At 30.2% G+C, this 26,100-nt stretch overlaps 1 protein-coding gene across 1 annotated transcript in view; it reads right to left on the bottom strand.

Annotated features, from left to right (window-relative positions):
* LOC129909259 (uncharacterized) overlaps positions 1-26,100 on the bottom strand; it is an 82,663-nt gene that overhangs the window by 18,778 nt on the left and 37,785 nt on the right. The window contains exon 2 of the mRNA XM_055986321.1: positions 14,114-14,278. Within this exon, the coding sequence (XP_055842296.1) occupies positions 14,114-14,278 (165 nt within the window). The remainder of the gene's footprint in view (positions 1-14,113; positions 14,279-26,100) is intronic.

Genomic DNA, 26,100 nt, shown 5'->3' with positions numbered 1-26,100 from the left:
AAATTGCTAGTGTCGTCTACGAGAAAGTCAAACAAACGCACAGTGGGTCCCGCCATAGGTCAAAAATAAAAAAAGTAAATGTCAATTTTTTAAAATCCAATGATTAAACAACGTTCTACAATCTCCCATCGAACCAAAACCAAAAAAAAATTGACGGTTACCCTTTTTTTCATTTTTTAATAGCCATTCAAAGTCGGTATATAAAAAAAGGTACAGTTTTTTTATCGCTGCAGTTATAAGGTGTGAACTTGCGATAGTGATAGCGGGTGTTAAAAATTGTGAACAGTATTAAATTGTTATGGATATTAAACGAGAAGGTTAATACTTTCTAAAAACATAAATTTTATTGTTAAATAACATTAAGGCTAATTGTAATGGGGCTCGTTAACGAAGCAATTTTAACCATTTTTATTTAGCTCAATTTTCATTAAATTAGAGATTTAGTTGGTTTGCCTTCGAGTGCCCTCTACAATTTAAGTTCTCAAATGAAGAATATCGTTCTACCTTTCGAAATAATAGCGCCGTTTTTTCCCCTTTTTTCCCCTTTTCGAGTAATACGAGTTTAAATGACGATACACGGAGAAAAAAAAAATTACAACGTAAAACTAAAAAAATTCCTTTTTGGCACTATTATTTTTATAAAAGACTGAACTAGAGGGTAAGGGTAAAGTGCTCGACTGACAGGCAGGTCCATTTCCGGCATTAACCATTTTTTTTTTATATTTTCGAAAAAATATTTCAATATTTTTTTTCAATAATTAGAACTGTTTTTTTAAATTAACAACATTTTGTTTTTTAGTCTTATCACAAGTATACCGTTAATTTTAGTTTTAAAAAAACTTTAATTTCGCTGTCTACACTGAAAAAAAATTTAATGCAAAATGAATGCACAAGTTTTTTGTTTTAATATTCCTCGAATTTCTTATATTTTCTTATAGTTTTGACTACTACACAAGCAATTTCAGCTATAATTTTGTAGCTAATGTAAGGCCAAAATTGTGAAAATATAATCTTATGTAGGCAGATTCGGAATGGTCAATATGGTCATTAGTAGGTATCTATTACACTGGTTAACAAAATTAAACTTTTTTTTTTTGTTGCCGAAACAAAAATATACTGTTCTGAAGGTTTTCGGTGTGCTGAACTCGAATCCGAAGTAAAAAAAAATTAATCAGCTCCTGTTTTTGAAATATTACCGTTAGAAAATGCAGCACTTCGGACCCTATTCTTTTATATAAGGAAAATTGTTTGAGCATATTTAGTAACAGTTTTTATAAGAACTATACCACCTTTTTAAATCTGTTTAAATCTTTCCTATATCTCTTTTACTGCCCGAGATATCCTCAGCTGTTTGGTATTTTTATACATTTTATAACGTCATTATCTTTATGATATATGAAGCCAAACCCACTTACTTCATTATAAGATATCTCGGGCAATACAAAAGATATTGAAAAGATTTAAACAGGTATCGAAAGATGGAAACCGTTACTAAATATGCTCAAACAATTTTCCTTATACAAAAGAATAATATCCGAAGAACTCAAAAAACGTTTTTTTGCATTTTCTAACGGTAATATCTCAAAAACAGGAGCTGATAAGTTGTTTTTGACTTCGGATTCGAGTTCAGCACACCGAAAACCTTCAGAAAAGTATATTTTTTGTTTCGGCCACAAAACCCTTGTTAACCAGTGTTATTTTCCACCGTTAACCGCAGAGTTTGTACCTATTTAATAATAAACAAAAATATTCCAATTAAAACTACTCTTGTTGTTATATAATAACAATAATTCTTATAGCATGATCATGTGCACATAACTTTCATATAACTTCAATTGAAAACCATTACGCACTAAGACAGTCCGTTTTTTTTCTGATCATAAATTTTTGTTTATGCATAATTTAAACTTAAAGGTAATTAAGTCCAGTTCTTATAATATCATTTTGCTTTAAGAATTCAATTTAATAACTCGCAAGGTAGGTGCAGAATTCAATGGGTTATTTATGTAACATAACCCCAATTGAAGCCAAATTTTTTTGCACGGTTGGCTTTGTTTTAAGTATGGACCTAGACCATTTTGTTCAAGAGCCTTGACTAAAATGTAGTTTAAGGAAAATATTTTACATAATAAATATAATTTTTAATCTCTAAACTTCAAACTTAGTATGTTTTTTTTTTTTTGAGAATCGTTTTAATTGCGTGGATTGTATAATTATCATAAACATGTTTTCCAATTTAAATTCTTTAAGTGCATATTTTTTAATAACTTCAGCAAACCTTGGGATATCCGGATTAATGAAGTTGTACTGTAATAAGCAAGTAATTGCTCCACATTCCTCACATAGTTTCGCTTTCTATATAGAAATAACATTATTGAATTTCATGATGAGTAAATTTGACTTAATTAATTTGATGATGATTCAATAGGAAGAGATACATCTCTTAATGAGTTCAAAGGCATCATTATCTGAATTTTTAATTTGAATACCTACGTAGCCGCATATAATCTAAAATGAAATCAAAACATAATTTGCATAATACGATACCGACAAGCCAAGTTGTTTTACAACTACTACCGATCGATGTCACGACAAGTGAAAGTAATAAATATTATAAAAAAAAAAATATGTATGCAGATATTTTTTATAAGATGAAGGAAACAGATCATTTCCTTTTGATTGAAAGTGAAAAGATTTATAAGATGCAATTTAATTGACTGGAAGTCAGTGAGTAAGTTGTAACTTGTAAGTATATTAAAGAAAGAAGAAATAATTTTCCCAGACTATTAGCGGGATACAAAAAACAATAAATTTGTAACAACTAACAAGTGTGTATTTTGTAGAGTCATAATTTGTATTTAACAAAACTTGGCTTGGGATCGATCAATCTATGTAAATAAATTGTCAGTTTTGTCTTGTTTGTGAAACTTGGTTCAGCTATTTGAAATTGAAAACATTCCGACAAGGCTAAAAAAGTACTGAATGGGTAATAAATAATTTTGATCTGGATCCAGTCAATAAAACAAATTTATTTAAAAAAGTGTCATTAAGGAGTCTTAGGACATTAAGGAATTTAAGATAAAATAATTGCTTTTTTTAAATGTTTCTAGCGCCATAAACTAGATGAATTTGTTCTTCCATTCTACCATTTCTTAGTTAATTTTATGAAAAAACGCACTATGCGCTGCCCATTATAAATACAATTCACGACTGGTTCTCATGTATTGGGCTTATTGTAAAAGTACCTTAAAATACAATTTTTTTTTAATAAAATGAACGAATGGGTCGCACGTACTTGCTCTAATGGTTAAAGTTGTTTTTTGTATAAGATTTTATGAAAATTAAAAAAAAAAATTGTATACCATTTTAAAGAAATTATTTTTTCACAAGTTCAAACAAAATTTAAAGTACAAATTTATTAATCCGTTTTGAAAAAATTGATTATTCAAAAAAAAAAATTGAATAATTTTATTAAAAATCAAAAATTCACTTTTTAGATTTTTTTCTTAATTTTTAAATTAAAGCAACTAAAACGTTTTTGAACAAAAATTTTTGTTGAAATCCGTTAAGTTACGATAAAGTCAGAAATCAAGACAACGGATCCATGGCAAAGACTGTTAATAACGGTTAAAAAAAGCATTTTGTATGTATCAAAAATAGGGCAGTATACTTATTTTTTTTTTATCAAAATCGTTAGAGCCGTTTTTGAGAAAAAGAACCTATTCCATTTTGTTTATTAACAATTACCGTTAATTTTGGTCCTAAAAATAAATTTTCAATTTCAAGAAATCATAACAACATCTACACATCAAGATAGATAGACAGACAGGCAGAGAGAATTGTGGGTCCCACTTTTTTCGCATTCTCTATCATCGTAATGTCATGTCTGATTGTTATCTTGAGTTCGATTTATTTTACGAATCCTAAACATCTTACAATAGTACGTATAACGCTAGTACAAATCATAGATGATATTCCAAAGCTGAAGGCTAGATAAAGTTAAACAACATCAGGAAGACAGATCATCAAGGGGCATGGTAGTGCCCAGCCAAGTTCTCTAGCAACTTTGGCACTACACCCTTATTTACAGGAAACAACTCAGGCCATTTTCGACCCCCCTCTAACTTCCACACCAAAGATGTTAGAAATTTCAAACTCGCTACATTTGTTGAGCTGGTCGAAACAAAACTCCTCACAAAATTTCAGCCTCTTACGATGAGTAGTTCCTGAGATATAGGGCTTCAAAAATCGCAAAAACCGTAACTGACTGACTGACTGACTGACTGACTGATTCACTCACTCACTGACAGATCATCAAAATTATGGAGAACTTCCCGTTAACGTAGAAACTTGAAATTTTACACGGTGATAGGACTTGTGGTGTATATAGAGGAAAAAATCGAAAATTTGAGATTTTCAATTCAGGGGGCGTGGCATCCGCCCATTTCCGCTGAATTTTCATCAAATATTATAGATCACTTCTGATTATCGTAGAATCTTGAAATTTGGTTGAATGGTAGAGCTGGTAGTTTATACAAATGAAAAAATTTAAAATTTGAGAATTTTAGACAGCGGGCGTGGCAACCGCCCATTTTCACGGAATTTTCATCAAATATTATAGAGCACTTCTGATTATCGTAGAATCTTGAAATTTGGTTGAATGGTAGAGCTGGTAGTTTATACAAAGGAAAAAATTTTAAATTTGAGAATTTTAGACAGGGGGCGTGGCCGCCCATTTTCACTGAATTTTCATCAAATATTATAGAGCACTTCTGATTATCGTAGAATCTTGAAATTTGGTAGAATGGTAGAGCTGGTAGTTTATACAAAGGAAAAAATTTAAAATTTGAGAATTTTAGCCAGGGGGCGTGGCAACCGCCCATTTTCACTGAATTTTCATCAATTATTATAGAGCACTTCTGATTATCGTAGAATCTTGAAATTTGATAGAATGGTAAAGCTGGTAATTTATACAAAGGAAAAAATTTAAAATTTGAGAATTTTAGCCAGGGGGCGTGGCAACCGCCCATTTCCGCTGAATTTTCATCAAATATTATAGAGCCCTTCTGATTATCGTAGAATCTTGAAATTTGGTAGAATGGTAGAGCTGGTAGTTTATACAAAGGACACAATTTAAAATCTGAGAATTTCAACCAGGGGGCGTGGCAACTGCCCATTTTCATCAAATATAGAGATTTTCAATTCTACAGCCATAACTTGCAAAAAGTAGTGAAATCACAACAAAAACATTACTGTTAAAAAAAGAGCCAAGTTCTCCTATGTTGAAATTATGCTGGCAAAAAAAGGATTGAGATATAAAAGTGTACCAAGTTCTAAAGTTTGGGTTCAAATTCGTATCAATAAAATTTTGATTGTTTACTTGGCAAATTTTTGAAATAACTTTAAAAATCGGTATTTAAAAGAAAAATTGTCAAGTAAACAATCAAAATTTTATTGATACGAATTTGAACCCAAACTTTAGAACTTGGTACACTTTTATATCTCAATCCTTTTTTTGCCAGCATAATTTCAACATAGGAGAACTTGGCTCTTATTTTAACAGTAATGTTTTTGTTGTGATTTATTATAAACGAAAAGATTAAAGATCTTAAAATTGATCCCTGTGGGATTCCATTCGCCAACAACTTTTTCACAGAGCAAAGGTCTTGTACAAAATCATACAAGCAAGTAAGATTTAAGAAAAAGTCGTTTTTTTATTTTCAAGATCTTTGATCTGTTTGCTGTTAACAAATTATTAATAGTCACTTATGTTATCTATAATAACCAAAATTGGTCTTGAGAATATTGAGGGTGCCTGATGCAAAGTCAGGCACCCATTTCGTATATATCAAATGGCAAACCAAAAATTTAATGTTCGATGATTTTCGAAGCAATAATTTGTTTCTATTTAATTCGTCACCAATAAACCTCTTAAAAATAATAAATTAATCACCGTTATATTTTAGGGTTATAAAAACCAATCCTTCACCTCCAAGCACACCAAATATGTTATTTATAGAATATGAGACTAAAATTATTCCACTTTATTGTGACTGCGACATTAACACAATCCACAATTTAACTTCTGGCCCAGTTCAAGGCTGACTTCACAGTAGTAGCAAAAATGATAGGTTTCAGTTCAGTCTTACATTTTTTTCCATCAGCCATGGTCAAGAATTACTATCGAACTCACTCTCATCTCACCCCCTTCTCTCTTTTTTCAAAACGTACAAAATTATAAGCTTCTGCAAGATTATAGTAAATCAACTTAACACTTAAGATTGTTGCATTGATCGTATAGCACACTTGTTGACCTTGCTGCAACATTTCACTGTTTTACCACTTCTTCTTAACTTAACCAAAGAATATCTTACAAAATGAACATACACAAACAATCTGTTTCTTTTTTGTATCAGAACAATCTCAAAAACAATACAAAACAAAACAAGTTCTACATTCACTGCACTCTTTGAGGGAATTCGATACGTGTCGTGGAGATCAGCTTCAAAAAACCTGTGAGCTTATATAAGTCCGGTCTATCACACCGAACCGACACCGGCAATAACGACGACCACCATCATCGCTCTTTTTAAAGACTTGAAGCTCTTTTAAAGTGCACTGGAACAAGTTGCTATTGTTTCAAATGGCGCATTTTACATTGTTTTGCTGTGATACCTCCAAGCCGGTAAGGTGCAGTCGCTACGGTAGTTAACTTTGATCTTCTTCGAGACTTTTGCTAGCGCGAATTGCTATGACGTCTGCACTGCAAACCCCAGGGGAGAATGGCGTTATAGTATAGCGCGCATGAAGCACATAAAGAATGTTTGTAGTGTCTCGAAAGGCATGTTAAGTGGATGAACATTTGGACAATGCATTCCATGTTACGAATGAAGAATTTCATTTGTATATACGAATGGGTGGAACTTTATTAGAGTTCTATATGGAATTCAAAAAAAACATCAAACGATTACCATTTTGGTATGGAAATGTAGATGATGCAAATGTGGAGACTTATATAGGGTTGCCATGCGTCCGGGTTTTCCCGGACATGTACTCTTTTATGGCTGTGTGGGGGACGTCCGGGATAGTTTCTATCAATTGTCCGGGATTGTACTCTTTTGAAGCCTTTAAAAATCTCACTTTTTGTATGCTACTCTTAATTCATTCCTTATTCAAAAAACGAATCGAGTTCATTAAAAGCGAGGCGTTTTTATTTTGGTCTATTATCTGCTCAATTCTTTTTTGTGTTCTGTTCCAATATAATCAAAACTCAAAAATGTGCGTATGAGGTACTGGTTAGTGATTTCTCTGACCAACAAAAATTTATTTTAATAATTTATTTAAATTTTATTATTTATTACATTAGGTACCTTATTGTAAGACTCAAGGTGCAACATTTTAAACGATTAAATAGTAACTTACTAAAAATTCTATTAGCATTTAACTAAGGGCCAATTTTTCAATAGTCAGTTAAACAGTCATTTAGTACTTATTCCTAAGGATAGAGAAAAAATCAATTTTTCAACAAGCAGATATAGCTAAAATCTATCTGTTTCTTTCAGAGACGAATAAAAATTATTCTAAGGAATAATCTCAACAAAAATATTGCGTCAGTTGTCAAAGCTTTTTTGAAAGAATTTTGAAAAAAATACAGTGGAACACAAGAAAACAAAAACAATCATGAATAAAAATGACGTTTAATTTTAAATATTTTTGAATTTGACAATTTTTTTTTGTTATTTTGTAGAATAAATTATTCTTGATTGAAAAATTCAATGTTTTTATCTGATTGTTTATGAGCCTAATAACTTTATTCGTCGAACAGTTAACTGACTGTTTATTAGAAGATTGAAAAATTGACTCTAAATCGTTTAAAATTTTGAGCAATTGGATTTTAATGGAATTTAAAATTTTTTTTTTACTGTAACTATGTACATTCCAACTTTTGTAATATTAGCTAAAATTTTTACTTTTATTTTTTGTGAAAAAAATAAGAAAAAAATGCTACGGGAACTTCTTCTTCCTTTTTCTCGGCGCTGTTATGATCTCGATGTCGAGGGGATCATAACTATCCCACGTAACTGCTTCACACTAGTGATCCGCCTGTGGGGTTCGCCGGGTTGACCTCAGAAATCGGCGGCAAGCCTCCCGGTTTTGTATTGTTCCATTTCTAAGGCCAACTGAATGCTGGTGGTTTTGCATTTGCTTGTACCAGGAGTTTTTAGGCCTACCTTTCTTTCTATTTCGTGTTGGAACGTTGTATGATATTGCTTTTTTGACGGGGTTCTCAGGATCTCTCCTTTGAACATGGCAATACCAACTGAGTCGGTCGTGTTCAATTTTTCAATGCTACGGGAACAAGGGTTAAAAATGTGATTTTTAGTTAAATTTTGAAAAGATTGTTCCGCTTTTTTTTGTTTTTATAAAACTATGCATTCCTTTTGTCCTAGATTTGTACTCTTTTTTGTGTCCTGATTTGTCCGGGAAAGTCCGGGATTTTACATCTCGATTACTAGTTTCGTCAAAATATATCTGGCAACCCTAGACTTATAGGAGTGCCAAAGTGTGCATTGTGCAGGCTTGAACTTAACGAATGGATCTAGAGTAAGTGTCAAGAGTTGTTGTCAATCGATGATTGATTAATTGCCGGATCGATGAGTAAGTATCGTGTTCAAAGTGTTTTTTTCTGTTTTTCGTGGGAAATGGTAATAATAAAATAATGAAATAGAATAAAATTTAATTAAATGAAATGAAATTGCATGAATTGAAATGAAGTGAATTGAAATTGATTGAAATCAAATGAAATTAAATGAAATGGACTTGAAAGAAATGGATTTGAATGAAATGAAATGAAATTGAGTGAAATGGAATTGAATGAAATGAAATTGAACAAAGTGAAATTGAACTAAATGAATTTAATTGAAATTAAATTGAATGAAATGAAATCGAAAAAAATGAAATCGAAGGATATGAAATTAAATGAAATAAAACTGAACAATATAACATTGAATGAGATTAAATTGGAATGAAATTGAATGAAATGAAATTGAATAAAATGAAATTAAATAAAATGATATTAAATGAAATGAAATTGAATGAAGCGAAATTGAATGAAATTAAGTAATTAATTTAATTGAATGAAGTGAACTTAAATAAAATGAAATGAAATTAAATGGATTTAAGTGGAATGCAATGGAATAAATTGGAATGAAATGGAATAAAGTATAGTGAAATTAAATCAGATAAAATGGAATAAAATGTTATGATATAAAATTAAATAAAATGAAGTTGAATGAAATGGAATGTCAAAAAGAGGATTGAAATTGTGAAATGAAACGGAAAAATAAATAGAGCAAGGGCGTAATAACGTAACTTGTTTTAAAACACATATTGAAGTAATTTAATTATTTAATTCCTAAAGAGCTTCAAAGCAAAGATGTTAAGGAAACACGAAAGAGGTTGGTTTCTTCTTGATGTTTCCGGAGATTGTTAAACTATTTTAATATTTTGATTTAAATACATCCTCATCATATAAGCTAACATCATTACGTTCCACAAAGCTAGTCAAGTGCAATTCTGTAGTGGGCATCGATTTTAAAGTTCAATGTCTTCCTGATGGGTTTTCAAAACAACATCATAGCCAACAACAACGAATAAGGAACAAAAACTAACTTATAAGATTCGATTTGATTTAGTTTCGTTTTGCATGCAACATCAGGTTTTAATTGTTTTTCTGTTTTTGTTGTAATCAATTATATTTTAAAAATAAAACAAAAATCTCACTACACGAAAATAATAATAATCTTCTTCAGATCTTGACGGTTTGATTAAATTAATTTTTCTTGGATACTTAAAGGTATACCTACGTAGTACGTACGTTTAAATAATGATAGCGTTTGTTATCATGCATGAATATAATAATTTTTAATATGTTATCCATGTTTTAACTCAACACGGTTTGAGTTCTTGTAATTTATAACCGTTTTACATGCTCTTTTATATTTTTTAATAATATTTTTTGTATGAATAATTTTGTTGTAGGTTGTGGAAGTAGCTACCTACATGAATTTGTTTAAATTTTGTTTGTATGCATTATTAAAAAAATTATATTTAACACTCCATGCATGGAAACTGATTAAATTTTATTTAATTAAGAAAAAACTAGGTCAAAATTAACCAGTTACGTCGAAAAAAAGTAGGTTTGTGCAATTATAGGGATCATTCGTGGGACATTTCTAACGTCATTTAGGTTCTTTGTATGACGATCGTTTTATTGAATTCCATGATTTTCTTGTTTTCTATTTTATTCTATAAAAATTGATATATTTTACTCCCATTTCGTGGCAATGATTACGTGTAATTCATAGGCATTGTCATTGCACACAATTTTTATTATGTCCAATGATCATTAAATTGATCATGGATATGCGCTATGTGATCTAAATAGCCAGTTAGCCATCTAGCCAGATTGTCTGTGTAAGTGAGTATAACAACGATAGATGACGGGACCTCTTTAACTGGGCACGTAATCAGTATGTTCTACCTGTTTTAGGGTAAATCTTCTTTTTGCCTACTTTGGAGGCCGTTTTCTCTTCTTTTACTTTAGTTATATATGTTTACAACTTATACCGTCAGTTTCTACTATTTATATTATTTCTCTGGATGTGATGTACGAACTAAAAGTAGGCCTCGATAACTTTTTTTTGTTTTGCTTGTAATTGTGAAGTATGTTAACTAGAACTTGTGACTTGTGTGCTTCGCTACGGTTATGGAATTAAATTTTTTTTTAACATTATTTTGAAAGTGTTAAACAATGTTGTAAGTTATATTGTGACATTACAAGAAGATGCAGATGCTGAGCCAAATTCGAAAAATAAACTGGTAACTTACATTTATTCAAAAATTTTTATTACTTTTGTGATAAATTTTAAAAGATTCTGATGTCAACACAAATTTTTAATTGCTTACATGGAAAACATTTCCGGACATTTATTTTTATGTGCCAACTTGAATTAGGTCATAAGACTATCATAATAAGTCCACATAAGCAATTAAAACTTGCAAAAAATTGTATTGTTACAATTTCCAAAATTCGATACTCTTATTTGAAACTGTCAGTTTTTGCAATCATTACAAAATACCTACATACGTTGTTTCTTGCAAAAAACGTAAAAATTGCAATTTATTAAAAACATGACTGAAGACATAACAACACACTGGTTTTATTCATTATCTGTTTACCGATTATTTCTTATTTGTGATAAAGGTCACTGTGGTGTATACGTAACATTTTTTTGCGGGTTAATAAGAGAAATTGAATTTTGTGTACCTTTTAATCTTTTCAATGCGAGTTTAAAATTAATAAAGAAATAAAATGAATAAATAAATAAATTTTAATAAATTTTATTTTTTTATTAAAATTAAATGATATCAAAATGATGATTAAATGTTGAAAAATCGGCCAAGTCAACTTTAACCCAAATACGACACGGGAATTTTATTACAATAATTTTAATGTGGGAACTAATTTTGATTTCTCATAAGTAAAGATTAATGTAATTGTCTAAAGAAATTTAAAGCATGATCGAGTAAAGAGAAAACCCTCTTATGTTGGCGTTATTGAAAATAAAGGCACGAATGGATCACACATTCTTGCTATTATAATAACCAGTTGCTTCCTTGGAATATTAAAAATTTTTTACTTCAAAACGAGGTCTGCCATTTCCTGTACAACGGAGAAAAAAAAAACAAATTTTAAAATCGTTAAAGCTTTTTAAGAAAATTAATTTTTTGGTTAAAAATTTTCGAAAAAAAAAATATTTGTTACGCAATTTTGAAGAATTAAAAAAAACAAAATTTCAAGAAAATACTTACATACATCAACCAGTTTTTAATACTTCATTTTTAAAAATAAATTTTGATCTTTTTTTTCAATCGAAAAATGAGTTATTTGAAAGTCCGAAATTATTAATACATAAACGCTCGAACAAACAAGTTTATTGAAATAGGCTTTATTCTTTTTGAAAAAGTAATAAAACGGTTTTATGACAGGAACCATTAATAAAGGTTATTTTTTTTATATTTCAAAAATTACATCTGATTTGCATCATAACATTTAACACTACGCAAATATCTGCAAACTTAGGTCGCTGAAACTTGGTCTATAACATATTTGGCAAGTTTGATGATTTTCTACTTACTTTATGATTTCTTACCGAGTTTTAAAGTTACCTGTACTTTGTATATAGAAAATTTAAAAATTAAGTCGCTTAAAGACCGAGTTTTGAGCCCGTATGCGCCTTAAAATTTAACAATGTTCATAATAAAGGAACATATTTTAACTGGCATTATTTCCATTCGAATGCGAAATTAAGCCAGATCGGTCTTATTTCTTTTTGAAAATCGAAATAATGCAATAATAATAATATGAACTTCAAATGAAAATATCAATATAAATACACTGAGGGAAAAACCGCAACGTAAAATGTAAAATGTTCAACGTTGATTTAAAGTTGAAAAAACTAACATGAAATATCTTTAAATTAAAATTGAAACAACTTAAGAAATTTTTTTATTTTTGTCGGACTTCGGCTTTTGTAGCATTTTATCACCCTAATTTCCAACAGTGAGATATCACAGTGGTAAAGCATTCGCCTAGTGACTCAAGAGAGGTGTAGGTTCGATCCCCAGCGGCTGCCAATTTTTTTCTTTTTTTTTAATAAATTGATGCTTTTTATCAAAGTTGAAACAACTTTGATTTAAAAATGCTTTATAACGGCAAACCACCTTAAACTAACGATGTGCTACTTTGATTTTAAAATTTTCGTCTTCAACGCAAAATCATTCCGAAAAATAGTTGAATCAACGTGGTTTTCGTTGATTTTAAGTTGTTTTTTCCCTCAGTGTACAGTTTTAATTTTCAGATCATATCTGTACTCCTTTGACCCAAGCCCATTTTATTCTTGTTTACTTTGCAAGAACAATTTTCAACTTTTAGGATGATGTATTTTAAGCAGTTTCGGGCCTACTGAGTTGCGCTGAAAATAAATATATAGAAAATCTTGTCATCTTTAACTGGTTTGTCGTGACTTTTCCCATAACATAAAGTTTAAAATTGAATTGAAGCTGAAAATTAAAAAAGTTTCGAAAATTTCGTGGTGTTTTTGCTCACAACGGAAATTTTGTTTTAAAATACTGGTACACTGAGGGAAAAAACGCAACGTAAAATGTAAAATGTTCAACGTTGATTAAATGTTGAAAAAATTAACATGAAACTTCTTCAAAATAAAATTGAAACAACGTAACAATTTTTTTTTTTTTGTCGGACTTCGGCTTTTGTTGCATTTTATCACTTCTATTTCAACAGTGAGATAGCACAGTGGTAAAGCATTCACCTAGTAACCCAAGAGTTGTAGGTTCGATCCCCAGCGGCTGCCAATTTTTTTCTTTTTTTTTTATAAATTGATGCTTTTTTTTAAAGTTGAAACAACTTTGATTTAAAGATGTTTTATAACGCTAAACCACTTTAAACTAACTATGTTCTACTTTGATTTTAAAATTTTCGTCTTCAACGCAAAATCATTCCGAAAAATAGTTGAATCAACGTGGTTTTCGTTGAATTTAAGTTGTTTTTTCCCTCGGTGTACCCTATATCCCGAAAAATAAGAACAGTGCAATTTTTTACGACCAAGGACGTTTTAAATGATATTTGAATGCTTTCTGTTTAAAACACTAAATATAATGGAACTTATGTTTTAAATCTCTAATTTAAAAAAGGTATGTATTACAAAATTATAAGATAATTTTCTGTTCATCATTCTTAACTTTCTATATTTTTTTAATGTTCAAGAACCTATTATACATGTATGAAGATATCACTGACTGCCTAACTTGCGCCTTGGGGTACAAAGAATTATTGGTTATTTCTTATACCAACTAATCTATCATTTGAAAAAAAAACTCACTAAACACTTTAGAGAGGATAATGCAAATTCCAGCGTTCTTAAAGAGTTTTATAAGAATACATCTCTTCGATGATAATAGTTTAATCAACGGTTATTTCCGTTGAGGAGAAGAAAAAACTCATATTAAGTCCCATTCACCAAGAACCTACCTTCGTGTTCCAATTCGTCTTTCCATTTGAATGCTTCCCGCAAATGTTATTGCTGTCCCGGCTGATTACATTATTATTGTTGTTGTTGTTATTATTGTTGTGATTTGTATTTGTTCCCGTATTTTTAGTTCCTTTCTCAGCTGATGGCATTTTTTCCGATTTTTTCTAGAAAAAAAAAAATAAATAAATTATCAGCAAAATTCAATATCAACAAAACAAACAATAAAATTGACAAAAGGAAGTCCCAGATTTCTTATTCCGGAACCTCTTAGAAAAACAACGTTAGATCAATGAAGTGTAACTAAACAAAAAAAAGAGATTCTCACGACCAATCGCAGCTTCCACCAATCTTATAGTTTTCTATACGAAAAAGAAGTTGCAATCCAACAGATGTCTATTGCGATGGGCTGCGAATTTATTCGCAGAAAAAAAAAATTATAAACTTTGTCTTCGTGATGCAGATTGAGAAAGTTGCACCCAGATGTGCTGTGTTGATGATGAATGATAAATGTAAATTGCAGCAATCATATACAACACGAGAACCTCTGTATTTTGTTTTAGGTGGAAAATAAGGCACTGGGAGATATGCTTTTTTTTTGTTTTGTTTTTCGTATGAGACTGTGACTGTGATATATGGATGGTGCAACTATTTGTTATTGTCCAATTGTGGGACTTTGACTAATTGTGACAGTTGATGGAACAAACAGTTTTTAGAAAGTGTACAAAAAAAGTATTCTTCTAAATTGGTCTAAGAGCCTAGTAAAATTTTATGATAAAAGAGCTATTTTTTTTTTTCTAAAGCTATAAAAAAATGCAAAAATTAAAGTTCAGTAACCGGTCACTGTGGTGTATGTGGAATATTTTGTTTTCGTTGGGTAAGAAATATGTTTTTTGCTTGAAATTTGGTACGGATGATTTGTTCGTAATTTCGTTTTGTAATAACTCTTTTAGAAAGGGTACATCCCATATAATTTTTTCGAGTAATTGCAATTTTCTTAAAAACGATTCTAACGATTTTGATTATATTTTGGTACAATGTACCTAAGTGATTCTATTTTTGTGTAGATTCTACGAAAAATTGGGTTACATGTGATGCAGCACCAAAATTGTATTTAAGTTTAATACTTTGATTGCATACATTTTTGAGTCTTATACAAAATTTACTAAAATTCAAATATTTTTGTATTAAAAATCAAGGACGTATTCCTCAATTTAAAGTTTCAGTTTATTGTAATGATATTTCTTTCTTTTTCTTTTTTATTATTTTGTATTATTTTAAGTAGGGTTTTTTTTTACTTCTTAGTAATAAAGCAAAACATTTCTAAAAGTGATAACCATCATAAAAATAATAATGGTGATATTATTATCTTTTTTTTTTTTTTTTTCAAAAACTATGTGAGTGAAGTGAAATCTTTTTGCCGATTTTTTCAGTAATTTAAACATTTTACTTCAGAAAAAAGCTTACCAAATGCATTTTTCTGAACCCAAATTGTTTTATATAGGTACTTTTTCAGGTATCGATAAATGTATTTCTTTTTTAAAATGGCTTCCACTTTCGTTTACGTTTTTAATACAGTTTGACTAAAATTTGGGTTTTTTGTACCAAAAAAAAGGAAAAGAGTATTTTGTTTCAATTCTTAACCAGATTTTTTTTGTATTTGAAATTAATAAAAAAATTATTTAAAAAAATGTGTTATAAAATCGCAATATTAAAAACTGTCACGAGGTCAGCTCTTCCCCAAATTCTCGTAAATGGTTAAATCAATTTTGTTTGAAGTATATTAAGTTTATTATATATCTTTGCCACCGGGTACAAAGGTGTTAAGTTATAAATGATAGTTTGATTTTCGAGCATTGATCCTCTTATTTTTATAGGAAAGAGTTGCTCTAAGTTTATGTTTTTGATCAAAACCCGAAAAGTGCAATTTTGTGACTTAACCATTTGTACCCGGGCCAAAGATATATTCCTTACCTTAAAGAAATAACATTTTTCTACAAGAGCAAGTACGTGTGGCTCATTCAAGCATTTTGTTTAATGAGTAATTTCTCTTTACAAAAAATTTTGTCATTACAATGACCGATTACGGAGAATATAAAGATATAGCTTTTTAGGCCGTCTTTTCAAAATAAACAATTCAACTATTTCAGATTAGTTTTCTTGTCAAATCAAATGATCAAGGGGAGGGGCACGGTAGTGCCCAGCCAAGTTCTCTAGCAACTTTGGCACAACACCCTTATTTACAGGAAACAACTCGGGCCATTTTCGACCCCCCTCTAACTTCCACACCAAAGATGCCAGAATATTCAAACTCATTTGTTGAGCTGACCGAACCCAAATTCCTCACAAAATTTCAGCTTCTAAGGATGAGTAGTTTCTGAGATATAGGACTTCAAAAATCGCGAAAACCGTAACTGACTCACTGACTCACTGACAGATCATCAAAATTATGGAGAACTTCCCGCTATCGTAGAAACTTGAAATTTTACATGGTGATAGGACTTGTGGTGCATACAAAGGAAAAAATTGAAAATTTGAGATTTTCAATTCAGGGGGCGTGGTAACCGCCCATTTTCGCCGAATTTTTATCAATTATTATAGAGCACTTCTGACTATCGTAGAATCTTGAAATTTGGTAGAATGGTAGAGCTGGTAGTTTATATAAAGGAAAAAATTTAAAATCTGAGAATTTCAACCAGGGGGCGTGGCAACCGCCCATTTCTGCTGAATTTTCATCAAATATTATAGAGCATTTCTGATTATCGTAGAATCTTGAAATTTGGTAGAATGGTAGAGCTGGTAGGTTATACAAAGACAAAAATTTAAAATCTGATAATTTCAGCCAGGGGGCGTGGTAACCGCCCATTTTCGCCGAATTTTTATCAATTATTATAGAGCACTTCTGACTATCGTAGAATCTTGAAATTTGGTAGAATGGTAGAGCTGGTAGTTTATATAAAGGAAAAAATTTAAAATCTGAGAATTTCAACCAGGGGGCGTGGCAACCGCCCATTTCTGCTGAATTTTCATCAAATATTATAGAGCAACTCTGATTATCGTAGAATCTTGAAATTTCATAGAATGGTAGAGCTGGTAGGTTTTACAAAGGAAAAAATTTAAAATCTGATAATTTCAGCCAGGGGGCGTGGTAACCGCCCATTTTTGCCGAATTTTCATCAATTATTATAGAGCACTTTTGACTATCGTAGAATCTTGAAATTTATTAGAGTGGTAGAGCTGGTAGTTTATATAAAGGAAAAAATTTAAAATCTGAGAATTTCAACCAGGGGGCGGGGCAACCGCCCATTTCTGCTGAATTTTCATCAAATATTATAGAGCAACTCTGATTATCGTAGAATCTTGAAATTTCATAGAATGGTAGAGCTGGTAGGTTTTAGAAAGGAAAAAATTTAAAATCTGATAATTTCAGCCAGGGGGCGTGGTAACCGCCCATTTTTGCCGAATTTTCATCAATTATTATAGAGCACTTTTGACTATCGTAGAATCTTGAAATTTGGTAGAGTGGTAGAGCTGGTAGTTTGTATAAAGGAAAAAAATTAAAATCTGAGAATTTCAACCAGGGGGGCGTGGCAACCGCCCATTTGCGCTGAATTTTTATCAAATATTATAGAGCACTTCTGACTATCGTAGAATCTTGAAATTTGGTAGAATGGTTCTCTTAATTATCATCAAATACTATAGATCACTTCTTAATATCATAAAATCTTATCACAACAAAAACATTACTATTAAAAAAAGAGCCAAGTTCTCCTATGTTAAAATTATGCTGGCACAAAAAGTATTGAGATGTAAAAGTGAACCAAGTTCTAAAGTTTGGGTTCAAATTCGTATCAATAAAATTTTGATTGTTCTCTTGACAATTTTTCTTTTAATTACCGATTTTTAAAGTTATTTCAAAAATTGCCAAGTAAACAATCAAAATTTTATTGATACGAATTTGAAATCAAACTTTAGAACTTGGTACACAATGAAAATTACGAGTCGTATTCAAAATTTTCTTTTTATCTTCTTCTTATTTTTGTATAATGTGTACACAATATGTTAAAAACAGACAATAAATGCACAAGGACATTGCAAAATGGAGCAAGAATAACTCCAATGATTTTTATTTACCTTTAATGCTTTTTACTTGCGATATAGGTACTATATATCAAGTTATGCATTCGTACAAAAAAAAAAGTTGAGATAACATTTTTCCATGACATTACGATGGTAGACAATGCCATAAAAGTGGGTCCCGGAAGTCCGTCTGTCTGTCTGTCTGTCTGTCTGTCTGTCTGTCTGTCTGTCTGTCTGTCTGTCTGTCTGTCTGTCTGTCTGTCTGTCTGTCTGTCTGTCTGTCTGTCTGTCTGTCTGTCTGTCTGTCTGTCTGTCTGTCTGTCTGTCTGTCTGTCTGTCTGTCTGTCTGTCTGTCTGTCTGTCTGTCTGTCTGTCTGTCTGTCTGTCTGTCTGTCTGTCTGTCTGTCTGTCTGTCTGTCTGTCTGTCTGTCTGTCTGTCTGTCTGTCTGTCTGTCTGTCTGTCTGTCTGCCTGTCTGTCTGTCTGTCTGTCTGTCTGTCTGTCTGTCTGTCTGTCTGTCTGTCTGTCTGTCTGTCTGTCTGTCAGTCTGTCAGTCTGTCAGTCTGTCAGTCTGTCAGTCTGTCTGTCTGTCTGTATAAGGAGCTACAGCCTAAACGGATGGACCGATTGATGTCAAACCTGGTATGCAGCGTTATTTGGCGACTCTCCAGAGGTGTTTTTGGAATTAATTTTTTTGGACCAAAAATAACGGTACTTGTCATATACCGATTTTAGTAAAATTTAAATATCTCGAAAACGGCTCCAACGATTTTGTTTAAAAAATTCAAGTGTTAGTTTAAAGTTTAGGTCTATCTTCTAATGAAAAAAATTTTTTTTGAAAATTATTATTAACGGTACCTGCCATAGAACCGTTTTTTCAAATCCGATTATCTCCAAAACTGCTTATTCGATTTCAACGAAACTTTTTGTGAAGAAGCATTTATATAATTTAAATATAAGCCAAAAATAAAATTTTGGAAAAAATAATTTTTGGATTTTTAAAAAAATTTTGAAAATTTTTTTTTGAAAAATCAAATTTTCGAAAACGGTACATTAAATTCTTTTGAAATTTTGTTTTTAGATGTTGATTAGTGATTTCTACAAAATGGCATACCAATTTTATTTTTAAACTTTTTTTCCAAAAAAATATTTATAAAAAATTAGTTTTTTAAAAAACGGCTCTAACGATTTTGAAACTTTTTTTTCTAAAAATGCATGTTAATATATCAATCAAAACTGCATACTTGTTTTGGAGGGCAATTTAATTTCAGATTTTATTTTATTTTAAAAAAAAAACGAATTTTATTTTTTTTTTTCCAAATTTCTATATAAAAAGTCTTAAAAATTTAAACAACTTTAACTCTAAGAGCAAGTTCGTGCGACCCCAGTCGTGCATTTTATTTTATTTTAAAACCGGCTTAAGCTCAAACACCCAATCTATTAATAAACCAAACAAATTTACCGTCAAAAAATAAAAATTTTGCACTTAACGGTCAATTCCCGTTATGATCCAAAACTAATTTCATTACTCTTTTGTGCAAGCTGTCAATTTCGGTTAGGTCCTAAAAAAAAAACCAAAATCATCCAAGGTCCCGCCAATGAGTATAAGATAATATGAATCATAATTGGGTTTACTTGAGTCAACTTCAAAACAGAGGTTTGAAATAACTTGTTTACATACCGGCTTTTCTCTATATTCAACTAAATTGAATCCGAAATATTGGTAGGTAGGTAAGTATACCTACTGCCATCAAGCTTCAAGCTAAATGAAGCTAGTTTATATCTCGTGACAAACAAAAACAAAACAATAGTAGGTAAATAAACTTGAGTCTAGGTTGTGCGTGATATGAGCAAAGCATGACCTAGTTTACCAATATGGCTTCTTCCATGTAATATGTCAATGTTCTGTCAATAAAAGTCAAGTGATGTGATTCACAAAAGAAGCGATAGTTTGATGATTCGAGTGGGAGAGATCTAATTTTGATGACTTACTTTATTGCATTGAAAAAAATAATTGAAAATTAAAATATAAATTTAAGTCAAAAAAATAGGTAATAAATAAAACTTTTCCTGGCGGAAAGAAGATTTCGGGAAATTCAAAGCGTGTGGTAATTTTATCACCTCGAACCATGAAGTTGTCCATGCAACAAAATATAATTTTCAATACTTTGAAAAATAAACCAGGAAACACGTGCCGCGACCGCATATCGAATGGGTAATTAGAAATGGAAATGCATTAGAAAAAAAAAATAACCAATTTACCACTTTGATGAGCAACTGACTCCGAGTGGCGTTTTACTTTATTTTTCGTTTTTGCGTTCATAAAATGGTAATATATACTTTCACTTCATATCATCATTTTTGCGACTCATTTGTACCAACAAACTGTCTATTTGTTGAATACTTATTTTACAGATCGATTATACCCGGAGGAGGCGAGAAGAGAAAAAACTTGAAGACATCCATCCATTTACGCATCAAGGAAGATGCAAAATTATTCATCCATCATCCATCCGCATTGTGTCAGTCAGTCTACCCTCATAGATGATGATGGAGTTTGCTGACCTTTTTGCGTAATGATAATCATCTTTTGTTTTTTTTTTTTGTTTTGTCTACTTTTTTTTTTAATTAAAGTTGAAGATATTTAAGTTAACTAATGAAAAAAAAAATTAAAATTTGTTTAGAAAGGCTTTTATTTGAACTTTTAAAATTTTTCTTTTCCGCGTTTTATTTTATTACTAACACTGTGACCGGTTTTTATTTTAATATTCTTTTTTTTACGCCATTTATGAGAAGTAAACATGTTTTTTTTTTTTATTTCGTCTTATTTGAGATGACACCATTATACTTCTCTCAAGCTAAAGTGTCATTATAATTAATTTTCGTTGGTATAATTTAATGATTTTTCTTATAGTTGTTAGATTTATGATGTAATTTTCTTTAGATTTTTAAGATTTTATAGGTTTATAAAAAAATTTTGTAATTAACAATAATTATTATCTTTAGAGAAGTTTTTGTTTGATAACTGACATGTGTACAGTATACACTGTATACAGTTAAGCTGTTAAATTAATATGATTAAAGGAATTCAATTGATAAACTACATTTTGATTGTGTAAATACATTTTTTTAATGACATTAAGAAAAAAAGAAACAAAGGAAATTTTGAATTAGTGATTTTATACCATATCCACTTTAAATCGTAATTTAAATTCTTTATTTGACATTACCTCACACATTTGTATTAGTAAAACCTTACTTGAGTTCGAAAACGCATTAAGAAGTGAAAACTAAGGGCCAATAACTGCCAAAAAAGTGTTCCTACTGAAAATTAGAAAATTAAATATAAAGTGCAGCTTCGTTGCCGTGTGTTCAATAAAACAATGTCAAAATAGTTTCTTTTTGTTGAGTAGCAAAAAAAAAAAAAATAAGCATAAATTGTCCAAAAAAGTGTTCCTACTGAAAATTAGAAAATTAAATATAAAGTGCAGCTTCGTTGCCGTGTGTTCAATAAAACAATGTCAAAATAGTTTCTTTTTGTTGAGTAGCAAAAAAAAAAAAATAAGCATAAATTGTCCTCTAAGGGTATTTAACTTACAGGGTCACTAGGGTGTATGTGTAACTTTTTAATTTAAACATAATACCTTCAACCCCTTGCAGAACCGTAGTTTTTGAGGTAGGTAAATTATTTGGCAACAAATATTTTGTGTGATAATTTTTCACTCTGGTTTTAAACTTTTAATGAAATGCCCAACAAAAAATTCCCTAAAAATTATTTTTAAATAAATTGCTCTCCGCGTCTGAAGTTTTCCCAAAAAATACACTTAAACTTGAGACTCTATTCTTAAAATTTGTATAGATGAATTGCATTTAATGCCATTTCAACGAGCAAAAAAAAAACTAAAAACAAGTTACTAATAACAAAAGGATTTATAAAAGTTTCCATTGCTAACTTACGCTAGTGATAGAGGACATGTTACTAAAATCAATTTTTTGAGCTACAGATAATAAATTAAAACTAAAAATTCTTGGTAAAAAAACCGCGAAACTCGGGCATTTTTGCAATTTTTTGTGGTGACTGAAATTTCAAAATGCTGCCGTCCCATAGGTTACTCGTTTATATCATCTAAATATTATTATAATTATATAGGTAAATGCAATTTAGAACTATTTGTTGAAAATGTTTCGTCATTTGTTGAACATAAACGCTTTTCTTCTTCGTTCACTGTCACATAAGATTTTATGTACCTACCTAGAACTTAATTACTTAATTTTTATTTGAGCAAACGGCTCTTAATTTCCTCATTTTAATAGTTAATTAAGAAGTCTACAATTTCAAATTTTGCATAGACTACGAAAAATGCTTCAAACAAAAAGTATTTCCTGCTGCCGTTTTTTTAATTATAATAGCTACAAAATTAGTTTAAATTGTATGGTTCTCAAGATCTTAAAATTATTAAAAAAAAAATTAAAATTTTTTTCAGCTAAAAGAAGTGTTGACAAGCTTTCAACAACAGCAACCACAAAACCACATAAATCAACATGCAAAACTCTCACCTTCTTGCCAAAAAATGTTTGCATGTAATTTCACTTTCTTTCTGAGTAAAACTCAATGTATAATATCTTCACAAAAGTGTTCCCATTTAAGTTTATTTTCTAAAGTTCAAATGATCAATAAAACTTTAAGAATTCACAAAACAACCATAGGGAGTAATTTTTCATTTTCGGTAAAAGATCGACCGTAGCAAGCTCAAACAGATACCCAACATTTGAGTTAACCTTTAAGTCGACATACAACCTCTTTATACCTGAAATATGCTGCTGTCTGGCGCTACTATACCGGTGAAAATATCAAACTTAATAGTATCATACGTATACACCTATACCAGGCGTTTGTTGCTGCAAATAAAAATTACCATAATATTCTCATCAAAAGGCTAATTCCAAGAGCTGTGAGTTTGAGTATTTATAAGCTTGGTTGGTGAAAAAATAAATACCAAAAACTGAGCAACTCCAATAAGTGTGACTATGGACATGATTTAGAACTGGTTCTATGACACTATGGTGCCTTAGATCTGCCTTTATATGTTTCTATTCGAAAAATACTGTTAAGCTAGTCGATATTTGGTAAGAGCATGTACGTTGTACGGGCTGAAGAAAAGTTTGCGTCATAATATACAATTCAAGAAATTGTGTTGCATTTTTGAAGAAGGCTGCCGCTTCTATTTTTCAACCATTTCTATACATTGTTCCCAAACAAATTTTTCTTGACTTCTTGTTTTCATTAGGTTCTAAGAGAACAAAAATCGATAAATCGTTACGTGTTTCTTAACTTTTTGGTAAAAAAAAAAATTTTACAACGCTACCTTCCAGACTATTTACAAAGAAAACATAATTTCTAATCATGCAGCTATAGCAAACTTTTACTTTGTTTGACTGTCATACACTACACACATGTCGATCGTTAATCTTGTTACTTTTACTTTTCTCATGCATAAGCGGATGTTTTGTGTTTAGGTTGTTTTTTTTTTCTGTGGATTTTGAGGGTCTTGACATTTGATTCATAGAATTTGACTATACGATTTTTAATTAATTCTTTTCTGATTGGGGTCGATATAAACGGATTAAATATCAACTCTTACCACATATGGGATTAAAAACAAAGCAAAAAGAATGACATGAAACTAAAAAGTGATATTTTACTAATTTTCACATGAATGTTTGTTTTGGTCTTAAACCCATGTTTATTTATAAATAATTTCACTTTTCAAAAGGTCATGGTCGTTTGATTTAAGAAAATATGCTATGCTATTTAACGGTTAAGTTAACAAAGTATGAAACTATTTTTTTTTTGTAACGAAATTAAGTAATAATGATCTACCTAAGTATTTGGCAAATGAACTTATTTCTTTTAATTAGAGACAGTATTTCACGCTATTTGACTTACGCTTATAATGTCAGTATTTGACATTTAATTTGCTTTTAATTTCTATCAGTAAAAAATATGCAGAAGAAATATCACTTATTTGAAAATGACAAAGATTATGTGGAAGATAATATTGGCGATAGTAAATTACATATAGGTTGCTTAGCCTTTATGATGAGAAAAAAAAATATGCTACTCTCATAAAGGCTTAGAAAAGTATCAAAGACTTAAATACGAAATAAAACGAAATAACCGCAGTAATGTTTTGTACAAACACAGTTAAATTTTCTTAATAAACATGATTTGACAACTTTTTCGGTTAAACAAATAGTTCCGGAAATAAAAACGAACTGCGTTTTTTCATTGCGCAAAAATCAAACTTTAAAACCAAATTGAAATCCAATTTATCCGATGCACTGCAGACATCATGATGAAAATCTCTTTTTATAACTTCTTTACTATCGTAATGTTTGTTTTGATTATTACCTCTAAACTAATTTTTGCAAGAAAAAATTAAAAAAAAAACCATAAAATTCGATTTTTCTAAAATGTATTTCATTTCTTTAGAGTGCCACTTAGTAAAAAATCTTTATTGATAAATATTACTTAAATTGCCATACAATGAGATCAAACTAAAAAACACTATTCTGTTTCCTTTTCATAACTATCTGGTACTTAATGTGCACTTACCCTGAAAATTCCACAAAAGCCAGCTCTTTGTATTTAAAATTTATTTTGATCCTGCCAATATGTAGTTAAAAACGGTGCAAAAAGTTTACAAAAAGAAATAAATCTTGAACAACAAACATTTGTTTGCTAAAAAAAAAAGTTACGCATACGCCACAGTGACCGTTTAAATTTGAAGAAACGATTTTTTACAAAAATTTTTACAGTTTAAAAAAAATTAAATGCACGACACTTATGGTAAAAGTATATAATGACGATGTTTATAACGATGCACAAAAAGCAATTTAAATGAAGTTTTGTGAAATTTGTGATTATTAGATGGCTCATGTACATCCTCATAGGTGAAATATTAAGTGGCCCAATATCTTAAAATGAGAGTTACATATTGTACTAACAATCCTATTAATTTGATCCTTTTATCACAAACTGCACAATTATTTTTCATACTTTTATTTTTGCACCTCACTCCTTCAAAATATTAATTTTTATGAAAATTTGGAAATAAAGCAAGCAATTTAAATTTTGCACGAAAATTGAATATTCCATGGTAAATATAATTCATTTTTTGATTATTTTTGATTCTCATACGATGTATTAAATATATATGCGGTTCTAAAAAATGCAAAAATTTTCCATGTGCTGCAATGGTACCATTTCAAAAGTGTTCTTTCTCGCTAAAAAAAAAAACACCCTTTCACCTGAAATTTTTTGATGGACATATTTTATTATTTTTTTTTCTATGGTATATGAAACGTCCACACGAAATTTTATCAACCTACCACTTTTTTTCAAGGAGTACTTGGCCATATTCTGACTCTTGGTCTTTGAGTAAATGACAATTCATAAAGAGTCCAATAACTTTTTACATGATGGTCGAGACATGTTGGTATTGATTTTATTCAATCGGGCGTTAGAAAATACCTCCAAATCATGTATCATATTAATACAAATGTTTCATTGCCTTTACTATGATATGCAACAAATCGAGTGCAACACATCAGAAATAGTCTTGTATCTACCCTTCCGGATGGAATACAAGGTGGCCCAATATCTCAAAATAACTCTTATATTGAGTACTATACACTGAGTTAAAAAATAAATTGAAGTTGAAACGTCTTTATTTCAAAGATGAACTACTTTGATTTATGTGAATTTAAGATACAAAACCATCAAAAATTAACCTTATTTCCACGTTGATTTTTAAATGTTCATCTTCAACGCAAAATCATTACTAAATAGTTAAATCAATGTGGTTTTCATTGATTTTATGTTGTTTTATGGTGGCTTTTTCCTCAGT

The sequence above is a fragment of the Episyrphus balteatus genome, chromosome 2 (assembly GCF_945859705.1).
Source record: "Episyrphus balteatus chromosome 2, idEpiBalt1.1, whole genome shotgun sequence".
NCBI lineage: Eukaryota > Metazoa > Arthropoda > Insecta > Diptera > Syrphidae > Episyrphus > Episyrphus balteatus.
The sequence above is the reverse complement of the archived record's forward strand: the minus strand, read 5'-3'. Positions and strand labels throughout refer to the sequence as shown.